Genomic DNA, 12,101 nt, shown 5'->3' with positions numbered 1-12,101 from the left:
GGGGATAAACGTAATATATGCCTCTTTCCAGGTCTCTGGGAATTCCCCTTTCCTTAAAATGTTATCCATAGTTTCTTTCAAAGGTCCCACCAAAATGGGTTTCATCTCTTTGTAATAACCCGCGGTGAATCCATCAGGGCCTGGAGCTTTCCCCCTCTTTAACTCTTTAATTGCGTCTTCTATTTCATCACTTCCTATTGGGGTGTTCAGCTGTTGTCTTTCCTCCATTGAGATTTTTTTCACCCCTTTATCCTTCAGAAATCTCTCAATTCTCCTTAAACTAATTTTCTCTTTGTTGGAATATAATCTTCTATAATAATTGAGAAACTCTCCCCTAATTTCTTTAGGATCTGATTTCTCTTCCTCTCCCACCTTTATTTTATTTATTGTGCTCCTTTCCTTCCTCTTTTTAATTTGCCATGCTAACCACTTGCCTGACTTATTTGCAAACTCGAAGTTTTTTTGTCTTAATTTTTTTATATTCCATTCAACCTCTCTATTTATTATTGTAGCAAATTGAGCTTGTAGAATTTTTATATTTTCTTTTGCTTTCTGGCAATTAGGTTTTTGGGATAATTTCTGCTCATTTACCATTATCTGCTTCAAAATCTCATCTTTCCCTTTTTCTCTCTTCTTGTTTTTGATTGCATTCTGCTGGATAAAGTAACCTCTTATTACTGCCTTACTTGCTTCCCATACTACGTTAGCTTTTGTTCCTTTACCGCTGTTTTCCATAAAATATTGTTTTAGTTTTTCCTGCGCTTTCTCAACAATTTTTTGATCCTCCAGCAGATAATCCTTTAATCTCCATCTAAAAGTTCTTAGCTCCAGGCTTTCTAATTCCAACTCCATCGGATTATGATCTGAGAATACACTCGGTCTTATTTCTATTGTTTTAATTCTTGGGCATAACTCGCTTGAGATCCATATCTGATCGATACGTGACAGCGACTGATTTGGTTCGGAGTGGAAGGTGAATTGTTTATCCAGTGGGTGTTTAAGACGCCAAATATCTATCAAATTACCATTATCTACCATTGAGAAGAAAGATTTTGGTAGCTTCCCATTCTTACTTCCTCCTTCCCTACACCTATCAGCTTCTAGAGAGACCACCCCATTCAAATCACCCATTAGAATAATTTTCTGATCAACAAATTCACAAATTTTCTCTTCCAATTTTTTAAAAAATTCCGACTTGTTATCATTTGGGGCATATACCCCAATTACCACCAAATTTTCTCCTTGCCAATTGATACGGACCCCTATTATTCTGCCCTCTTCGTCTTTAAATATTGGTTTAGCCTCAATCTTATTTTTAATATAAAAGACCACCCCTCTTTTCTTCTCTTTATCCAAAGACTCAAATTCATTTCCTAACCTCCTATTGATTAGTATTTTCCTGTGCCTTCTTGCTACGTGCGTTTCTTGGAGACAAATAATATCTAGATTTTTCTTTTTCAGATATTGTTCAATTTTATTCCTCTTTTTTTTGTCGTTCATCCCATTAATATTCCAACTCCAGATTTTTAACCCCATTGTTTCTATTACTCCCTTAAATTTTCCTTATCTTTATCAATTTCCTGGATCTTCCTCTTCTGGCTCTCCTTCTGTCTCTTCGTCCGGTCCACTCCCTCCCCCTCCCTCCTCTTCTTTTGATTCAGATTCTCCTGAAACTCCTCCTTCCGCTCCCCCCCCTCCATTCATCTCCACCCTTAATTCTTTATATTTCCTCAAGAATTTCCCGGTTTCCTCCTGGTTTGATAGCTTATGCTTTTTGCCTCTATATATAAAGGATAACCCTTCCGGGAATTCCCATCTAAATTCTATTTTATTTTTCTTCAGTGCCTGCACCAACAATTTATAAGAATCTCTACGTTTAAGTAGTCTGATTGGGACGTCTTTAAAGATAATAATATAATTTCCCTCTATATTCAATCTCTTTTCCCTATTCCTTAAGAGTATCTTATTCCTCATTTCTTTATCCTTAAATGTTATCAGGCAATCGCCTGTATATTTCTTTACTCTTGTTGAACTGACCCGCATTCTAAATGCACTCTGCACATTTTTGGCCATTTCCTCGACTGTCATCCCCATCCATTCCGCTAACTCCTTTGTTAATTTCTCCTTGACATTTTCATTTTGTGTCTCTGGCACCGCCCTCAATCTTAAGTTCACCTCCCTCTGCCTCAATTCATTCATTGCGATAATATCCTTCATCTCCTCCTGTGCCTTATTTAAATCCATCACTTCCGCTTTCATCTTTTCCTTTTCTCTTTTAATATCTTTTAACTCCGATCTAGTCCTTTTTAATCCTTCTTCATTGAGCTGCGTTCTCCTAAATATCTCTTTTATTTGGCCTTTTAGTTCATTTACTGTCTCATCCATCTTTTTATCCAATCTCCCAATCCTATTATCTACTTGTTCTAACTTATGTTCTACATTAGTTTGACTCTGTCTGATTTCAGCAAGCACCTTCAAAATATCGGTCTTAAAATCTACCTCTTGTTTCGATCCCCTTCTATCGCTAGGATTTCCCCCGTTTGTTCCCTTCTTTCCTGTATGCGACATCCTGTTGTTTTTGCGTTCCCACCCCTCCCTTGTGGTGCCTTCCCTCCGTTTTTCTTTCTAACCCTTTTGTTATATCTATCAGTCTTCTCAGTCTTTATTATATTGACTTTCTGTCCTTGACCCTCCTGAGTTGTCCAACCCTTATTTATATTTTCCTTATAATCACCGTAGGCACTATAGGAATTTTGCCCTTAAGTCCTTCAAATTCCTCTTCCGCCCAGTCCAGTTATTCTTCTATCAGCTGGTCTTCTTTCCTCCAATCAGGCTGGGTGGTCGCTCAAAAACAACTAACAAAGAGATCGCAAAACCGAAAAGCAAGGGAAAGATAGAAAACAATTAGGGGGAGTACAAGAGATGGAGAGAGAGAAGGGGAGAGAGAGAAGGGGAAGGGGAACCGGTCAAAGAGTTAAACAGTCTTCATTTCGCCACTAGATGTCGCCAGATCCTTAATTTAACATTAGCTTTTCGGCGTCTCCTCTCCCAACGTTGCTCTCCCCTATAATTCTAAGATATCAGTTCAGTCTTTCATAAACAGATAGCAGTCCCAGTTTCTTTCTAAAATGTCCCTTTATCTTAATTCTGTTTTTAATCTTTCACGTAAATCAATATTTGAAAATTCCGGTTTTCATGTTCCAGTCCAGTAAAGCAAAAGAAAAAGAAGTCAAGCGCCTCAGTAATAGAAAAAAGAGGAAATCACCTACGGTATGGTGGTTCTGCTGGTGTATATCACTGTCCTTTTTTCCTCTCCCCTTTCCACCTATTACCAGATTCACTCTCAAAGGCTTCTAATGGCGGCAGATTCTTCTCTTCCGGTTTTGGAATCCCTTGCGTTTATCGCACAGAACAGAGAGCAAAGAAGCGTCTTTTCTCCTCCTTCCCCCCTCCGTTTCACCAAGGACGCCTCACTCCAAATATTTTTCCCTGGCCTCTCTCCTTCCCTCCTTCTGTAACAGTACACCACAAATTTTTTCCCTTTGTCCTGAGGGGAGGACTGGGAGGAATTATCTTATCCACCAAGGCAACTCACTTTCACTTTCCTCTCACACTGGCTTCGTGCTGCGTCTGGGTTGATTTTCGATCTCCAGCTAAACTCCTTTCACTCCTCTTTGTTGCTCCGAGACTTCCTTGTTGTTATTTGGTCTTTTGACCACCAAATTGGAATGTTTTCTTTCGTTTCGGAGTTCTTGATTTGAGAACGGACCGCTTTCTCCGCAGGCTCAGGGCTTCGCTAATTGGAGGTAGGTAATGGCGTCCCTCGACCTGCAAGATCTCTCCGCCGCTCTCTTCACCTCTTAGAGGCTACCTGGCGACTGGGTCGATCTTTCTCCTGGTCGTGCCGGGAACCAGACCTTCTGAACACCCTCCAGAAGTATTTTTGAGGGTCTCCGCGCCCTGGAGTTGCCCCCACCCTCCAAAATAGCTCAGGTTCTCCCCTCCCGGTAAGAACCTTGCTTGCACTGAGATCGCGGTACGCCGGAAGAAAAGAATTAATCAAACAAAGCAAAGGTCAAGTTCAACTTGTCCCGCTTTCACTCTGCATTCTCAGGCATCTTTGCTGAGATATGAATGCCATGTGCAAGGATCTACTGATGAGGCTTTACAGGGGAGGAGGGCTCCTCCGTTGACGTCCCTTTCCATCATTTACCTGCGCATTAGTACTCTTCCACTGCTACTGCCTGAGCTGATGCAGTAACACAGAAGTTTAGGTAAGTTCTAACAACACCACTGGGGCAACCCAGTCAGATGGGCAGCATATAAATAATAAAATTGTTAGTGTTGCTGCTGCTGTTGTTGTTGTTACTGGAAAAGGTCAGTAACAAATTGCTAATACAGTCATACCTTGATTCTCGAACAGAATGTGTTCCGGGAGTCTATTTGACTCCCAGAACCATTTGAAAAAAAAGGCATGGCTTCTCATTGGCTGCAGGAGCGTTCTGCAGCCAATCGGAAGCCACACCAGATGTTCGGCTTCTGAAACTCCTTCAAAAACCGGAACACTCACTTCTAGGTTTTAATCATTCAAGAGCCAATTTGTTTGGGAGCCAAGGCATTTGAGACCCAAGGTACGACTGTACACAAAGCTGTTTCTTTAGCGGATACAGCTTTTGTGAGTAAAAAGTAGCATTTTTTACATTTATAGACTACCCAATAGCAACATCCTCTTCTCTATTTTTTGAAAAAACAAGAACCAAAACCAAACAAAAACTCCAGGATGTCTGAGAACAACCTGGTAAGGGGAAAGCTGTGTGAAGAAAAATGGAACCGATGCTGCTGAGGACTAGGAAGCTGCCTGAGATGAGGGCCTGGGAGGCAAGAAAATTAGGGTGCAAAAGAAGCACGGCCTAAGAAAGCAGTGGGCACTGTGGCAGAGATTTGATTGGTGGAGGTGGCAGAGGGGGAAAAGGTGTCCTCAAACATCATCTTGAGGAAAGCTTCATATAGGGCTTAAGGAGAAAAAAAGTGCTCCATGCTGTGAGTTGGAAGGTGTAGAGGCAAAGGCTGCTTCCAGATGGGTGTTTATTGTGAGGTGGGTGCTCCGCATGAAGGCCAGTTTTACCTGGCACCTATGCAACATCAAAATGCCATCCTGCATGCCCTGCCCTGCTGCCACTTGCTGCCAATGACCCACTTGCAATATCTGTATGACCCATTCACAACAGGATCAAGCCCCCAGCTGGAAGCACCCAACAGAGCAGGCAGTGGCAAGAGAATCAGAGGCCTGAAGACTGAAGGAGGCAGCAGAACTCTAAGGGAAAGAGGAGGGAGAAAACTGAGAAAAGGAGGGAGTAAGATACATTTATTTCTTTATTCATTAAAGTACCACTGAATTACTCACATTTCTAAGCAGCATACATAAAACCAATGCACAGAAAATGGAAGAAGAAAGTCTCAATCGTGTGCCTGAAGTTCAACAAGGAGGGTAATCTCAGTTTGGGAGAGAATTCCAGAGACTTGGGCAAAGCTGCCCTTTTGTCAGCGTTTTATGCGTACCCAATTAAATTACCTGGTGTTTTTAAGGAGAAGTGTCTCTGCATGCTGAGGTATTCCATAGACATGTTCAAATCCATGTAAAGAAAAATCTAAGCCTATACTGCTGGGACCTGTAAGAAGAATCGTAGAAGTATAGAGTTGGAAGGGATGCAAAGGGTCATATAGCCCAACCCCCTGCAATTTGGGAATAACAGCTCAATAATCCCTGACAAATGGTATAAGAAAGAGTATGAAGTCAGAATATTGCTCTGGAAACACATGCCATGTAAAAATGTCAGGGATAGTAAGTGATTCACAAGTGCCCTTCAATGAGGTTCTTTGTCACCTTACTATATATATGCACAGTTAGTGGCTTATATTCTGATGGTGCTAAAACTGGATTTACTCAAAAATCACAGAGGTATACAAGACCAATGCGTTTAGCACATACGTGCTCACCATTTCCAGCCCCTGCAGTTAAATGTACACAGTCTGAACCACAGCGTATAACAAGCAGAGGAGATGTCAGCTATGGAAAAATGACTACAGAACAAACAGTGCCAGGTTATTTTTGCAAGTGATCCAGTCGACATATGACACACGAACACATATATTACAGATATTACAAGCAAAATTGAAAGACACTATACTTACCATTAGCTTTGATGTCTGAAAATTTGCCAAATTTTTCTTCCCAGAGACCCAAGTCATCTTGATTTTCCTGCTTGGATAAAAATTATCCAAATCTAAGCTACAGGGCAATTGTATTCATGTCAGCTCTAAGATCAATGGATTTCAGTGGGGCTTACTCCCACAAGAGAGTGTTTAGGGCTGCAGTTTTACTGACTCTGGTCAACTGCCAACTAAGGCCACAGTCTTCATTCCACCACCCTGGAAGAAGGCCTATTGAATTCATTAGAAATGCTAAACTAACTATTCCCAGTTAGAAGGACTGATTTGTCTTTTGGAGAATCCATAAGGCAAAACTCTACAAATAAAAGCTTAGTTTACCTTAGAGGAATTAGCTGATCCTTCTTTCTCTTCTTGAGATGTAGATTTCCTAATTAACGACCCCCCGCCCAAAAAAAGAGTGATCAGTTTTTATATTTATATATAGACTTGCCTACAAATATGTACTAGTAAGAGTTTTAGGACTGCATCCCAAGATAATTTAACTCCAGCTGGATTGTGGAGACAGTGACATATAATACCTGCTTTGCGGGGCTGGCTGGAGGTGCTCAAAATACAGCAGGCCATTTGAGTTTGTACTCCATACAATCTCACCCTTGCAAACAAACTGTATCTGAAAAGGTTTTGCAGTGACGTGAAGTTGCTGGTCTTCATTGGCACAAGCCAACACAAGTTTGTCTGCATCTTTCTGCAATACTGTTAGACTGGAAAATGGGAAAATGGCAGACACAGACAAAAGCTTTGAAAGTTTGTTCCCAAATTGCAAACAGCTGCAAATTAAGAAACTGATAATTCTAGTTGAACAAAAAACATCAACTTCTAATTTCATTCCCAAGGCATAAATGACTTTTTCACACTTATATGCATTTCTGGCCACATAGAGCTACACATTAAATGAAAGGGTGAGTGGAGCAACAACCCACCCTTGGATTTTGAGGTAACTCAAGTTATGATATCACTGAAAATATCATAGCACAATCCTATACACGTCTACTCAGAAATAAACCCCATGGATTACAGCCCAAATCACATACATGTGTCCTCAGATTCCATCTTATTTAGCAAATTCTGCTTCATCACTTACCTGAGGCAGACAGGTTCTTTATTGAGAACATCAGGGACTTCATATCTTGGTTTGAATGGGACTTTCTCATTAATTTTAAGCCTGAAAATATTACCCTCTATTTCAGAAATTTCTACTAAAAGAGGTTCCTGGGGATAAGCAGAAAAAGAGAAACAATTAGAATATTCATGCGGCTGACGAATCACATTGATTCAGATATCTACAGTTACCATAATAGGTGGAAAGAGTTTCTCCTGGCATGTTTTGGGTCACTAGAAATAAAGGCAATTAATCCCCTCTTGCATGCATCTGTTTGCACAGCAGCAAAGATAAAGCATATAAAAATGGAAGTCCAAACCAACCACAGACTTTTGGAGAATATTGTAATGTTTACACTCTTTTTAATTCATTCTATATTTGCTTTAGTATCTTATTTGTGAGTTGTTTTGAGTATGTGATGGCAAAGCAGGGGAGAAAATAGTTATTAATAATTATCACACTTTAGCATTATTGCTTTTGAGAAAGAAATATATGACTGATCTGAGATAACTGATTAATTGTATACTTGTCAAGAAGCTGGGAGATCATGTGCATCACTGATGTTGCTTAATCGTAGTTACCGGTAGATTAAGCCGAAGTTTGCAAACTAATGTCTAACCATGGTTAGACTGCTTCAAAGCTATCCCCAGTTAGCATTTACCCTGTTGCAGAGGTAGTACTGTAATATGGTTAGTTCCAAAAAGGATGGGGAGAGGAGCATTAATGTGCCAGAGAGTGAGAGTGAGAGTGAGAGTGAGAGTGAGTGAGAGAGAGAGAGAGAGAAGGAGCAGTTAGACCCACAGGATGGCCCTAACCCCATAACCATGTTTAGGAATGTTGCATCTGTACCAGGTCCTGTTCTTTAAAATAATAATTATAATAATGTTAAGAGTATTTGGACTTGATCCATTTGAAAAACACAATCTTGATGCCTTACCTCAACTGACATTTTTTTTACAGCACCACCACTGTGGGTTAATGTGCTGAAAAGGAAATGTTAAGACAGGGGATGCATCAAAATTGCTGTGGGTGGAATCCAGTTGGTGATGTTCCGATACAGTGGAAGCATCTGCTATTGGAACAGGAGGGAAAACATTTACTGTCCCCACTGCAGCTAAGCTCCAATGAGTTGCAGGACTCTCTAGGTCAGGGTGGTGAGTGCCATGGGAGACTGCAGAAGTGAAGGGAATCTTCAAAAATGCCCCTACCTCCTTTTCGGTAAGCAGAATTTAAAGTAGTGATAAAGAGTGCAAGCATTTCTGTTTGCCTGATGGAACCATCTCTCCTCTCTTCCTCCCATGTGTTATTCTGGGGCTTCTTCTGCCCTGCCAGCTGATCCGGGTGGTGCATGGGAGGAGGGGAAGGGGAGAGGCCCCATTGAGATAATGGGACTTGTGCAGGCCCCCGCTGGCACAACTATTTAGTTGAATCCAGCCCAAGGGTAACAACTGGGTGCCACCCTGTGTCTTTTATTTCAATTATCTGTGGCTTATAGGGGTTTTTTAATCAATATTTTAACATTATAAACTTTTTAAAATCAATTTCAGTAACAAACTTTGGAAAGCTAGGAGACAAATTGGTTTAACGAATAAACGAACCCATTTCTTCAGAGGATCTCAGAGTAAAATTAATTAGCTGTGGAAGTAAAGTTTTAACTTCTCACTTGCACAAGAGATTGGTAGTTCCCTGGTCATGCAAGAATCTCAAAACTGAGTAAATATTACCTGAGATATCATCAGTAAATATCTGAGTAAACATTATCTAAGAAAATGAATATTATCTGGGTAAATATTATCAGTACAATATTACATAAGCAATAATCTGTAAAGTGTTCATTTTTCTTCTTGATCAGTGACATTCAGACTGTATGCCAACCTTGCATTCTTCACTGACTATTTGGAATTTAACACGGCTGTGGGATAATTCCACCGTATCCAGCAATGCTCGGTATAAGGACTTCCCAGGACATAAACGTTTCTGACGCCTAAAGGATAAAGAAGAGAGCACAATCAAATTACTTATTTAATGATCCGGGGTGCAATTCTGCTCACTATTAGGCTACTTAAACTGCATTGATTCCAAAACGGCTTAAACAGTATTGCTGCCCAGATTTACATGTTTTCAGAGCTTCATGAACTAGTAACAGTGGGAATCAACTATCTACTTAGGGTTTTCCATATATATGTTAATATATATCATCCTAACCTGAAAATTGAAAATGCTATTCAATTCTCTGGTACAGCTTTCCGCAGCAAAGCACTATTTACAAAACCAACTCTATTTGTGATTTTTAAAAATACTTAGCGGTGTGACCATTGCATGCAGTATTTTCTCCATTATGATATGCTGGAAATCTTTTAAGACGTTTTGATGCCAACAAACAGTACTGTTTTACTGGTGCAATGTCCTGGAACTCTGGAAAAAATATAATGTTATGCACTTCTGGTACAGTGGTACCTCGGGTTACAGACACTTCAGGTTACAGACGCTTCAGGTTACAGACTCCACTAATCCAGAAATAGTACCTTGGGTTAAGAACTCTGCTTCAGGATGAGAACAGAAATTGTGCGGTGGCAACGGGAGGCCCCATTAGCTAAAGTGGTACCTCAGGTTAAGAACAGTTTCAGGTTAAGAACGTACCTCCAGAACGAGTTAAGTTCTTAACCTGAGGTACCACTGTAGTTCTGTTGGCGCAAGCATTTCTGCTTCCCAGATGATGAAATAATCCCATTTCTTCACCCCTGTGCTAGGGGTTTTCCCAACCCTCCAGATTTGGGGGGTAGTGCGAGGGAGTATGGGAGCGGGGAGGATGGGAGGGAAGGCGCTGTCAGGCTAGCTGGAGCCCTTCCCTGGCTTTCCTAGAGCACCAGGATAACTGAATATAGCCCTCCATTTTCCTAGTGCTATGGTTTGCAATGTGGTGTTAGCACACTAGTCATGTGCCTTTAAGAGTGATAAACACTCACATTCCTTACCTGTAGAAGGCAATTTGGTTGCATGTCTTAAAACTGCTTTTGCTCACAGCCTCCTCTTCGACACTAGAAAAATAAAATAATGCAGTATAATTTAAGGTGATACTGAGAAAATGAATAAGCATCCCTCTCATGGTGACCATGTTAGCATAAATTCAGGGTGCTTCCAGATGGTTGCTGTTTTCTGGGTAGAATTCAATTCCATACCAGCAACTTCAGGTTGTGCAATTAAAGTGAAGCTGGCACTGCAGTGCAACAACAAGAACAACAAAAAGACTTTTTGTGCTTAGGAAAGTGCTGGGAAAAGGCATTGGAAAGTCTGGGGTAGCAATGGCTTGATCTAACCTTTGCACAAAATATCAGAATGAATGCATACTGAACAGCTGACGATGTATAACCTTCCTGCAAACTTTGTGTGGACAAATCAGGATAAATCATAATAAACAGGTCATCTAGAAGCGACCTCAGATTGTCCATTATAAAGGGTGTGCTGTGCAAAAGTAGCCTCTAGTCATTGTTTTCTAGTTACTATGTTCTATAAATGGAGCCTGCTAGCAATATTTTGGTATAAGAAACTGTTGCTTTTCTTTTCTGTAACACTGGAATCACTTGTTATCAGACAGATATTAAATATGAGCTTCTAGCTGTTTCTTTCACTTATTCTTAATTTTTCATTTACTTGTGTAAATACTCTCTTATAATTATAACCAGTGCTTTTTTTCTAAAAAAATGTTTAGGGGTACTCTCATTTTCCTACTCATATTGAAATACTGCCTCTCAATGAGGCCCAACTTAGATTCACAAAATGTTTAGGGGTACGTGTACCCTTAGAAAAAAAGCACTGATTACAGTATAACACTTCATATCTATTGCTGCATGTTACCACTCACATGTTACCAGCTGTATCTACGTCTGAAAACAAGGTAACTTAAAGGTGGGCTATGAGCAAATTTTTCTCTTTAGAAGCATGCACTATGATTTCAACTTAGGTTTGCTAAACAACTACTGCAGAATCATATGGTATTTTACCTTACTTCTTCCTGGCTACTTGATGCCATGATATCCCACTCTCGGAGCTAATTTTGAATAATCACTACCGTCGCTGCCGGCTAGAAGCAGAGAAAAGCCCCCAACCAATGGAGAGTTTTGGTTTCTCTCTCCCACAGCATGCTGGGAAATGGAGTTTTTGTTTCTCGTAGTCCGGCCCACCGGATATCTTCGCGGTATGGAAGGAGGATGCAAGAGGTTTGATATTTGCAGTGTCTAGACAGCTAAAATTGGCTCCCTGTCTTCTAATCAATACACTCAGCTCTTCGTGTTGCATATTAATATCTTTGTCAGTAGATACACAACTTCTTGCTGCATTTGAAGCAAGAGAGTACAGGTGGGGGTTTTGGATGAGATTCTTTGCATGCTTATTGGACTGAGTGTGATACACTTCCAATAAAAATGGATAGGCTCCCACTGTTGTGATTTAGTAGGCTTGTTTAGACATATTATTTCAGAATTTAATATAGCTAATGATCATATCCCCATATATTTCATTTCACCTGCTGCTTCAGGAAAGGCAAGACACAAACATGATGTACAAAGGTAGGTGAGAGAAAGTCACTCATCTAAGCAGACACACTCCCCATTAATGTGTCACCTGTACCCGTAAAGAGTTTATAATGAACTCTGACTTAAATGAAACTTTGCAAGGTGTCAGGTGCGAGTGGAATTAATAACTCAGGTTTATAATCATATTGTTGCACAGCACCCCAATCTCCAAGCAGTGTGATGCCCCCAGGGTCCGTGCT

At 40.5% G+C, this 12,101-nt stretch overlaps 1 protein-coding gene across 3 annotated transcripts in view; it reads right to left on the bottom strand.

Annotated features, from left to right (window-relative positions):
- GANC (glucosidase alpha, neutral C) overlaps window positions 1-11,470 on the bottom strand; it is a 34,834-nt gene extending 23,364 nt beyond the window's left edge. The window contains exons 1-8 of one of the 3 annotated variants that reach the window (XM_081859569.1): window positions 11,332-11,470; window positions 10,306-10,368; window positions 9,206-9,314; window positions 7,313-7,440; window positions 6,750-6,932; window positions 6,550-6,598; window positions 6,193-6,262; window positions 5,573-5,669 (exon numbers count right to left, since the gene is read on the bottom strand). In XM_081859569.1, coding sequence (XP_081715695.1) covers window positions 5,573-5,669; window positions 6,193-6,262; window positions 6,550-6,598; window positions 6,750-6,932; window positions 7,313-7,440; window positions 9,206-9,314; window positions 10,306-10,368; window positions 11,332-11,360 — 728 coding nt within the window. In that variant the 5' untranslated portion in view covers window positions 11,361-11,470. Of the gene's footprint in view, window positions 1-5,572; window positions 5,670-6,192; window positions 6,263-6,549; window positions 6,599-6,749; window positions 6,933-7,312; window positions 7,441-9,205; window positions 9,315-10,296; window positions 10,369-11,331 lie in introns of all 3 variants that reach the window. The other 2 variants (XM_081859570.1, XM_081859571.1) reach the window with 2 other exon arrangements.
- Between the last annotated feature and the right edge of the window lie 631 nt (window positions 11,471-12,101).

The sequence above is a fragment of the Podarcis erhardii genome, assembly GCF_964252035.2.
Source record: "Podarcis erhardii genome assembly, chromosome: 1".
In the NCBI taxonomy this organism is placed as follows: Eukaryota; Metazoa; Chordata; class Lepidosauria; order Squamata; family Lacertidae; genus Podarcis; species Podarcis erhardii.
Note: the sequence above shows the minus strand (reverse complement) of the source record. Positions and strands in the feature narration are given on the sequence as shown.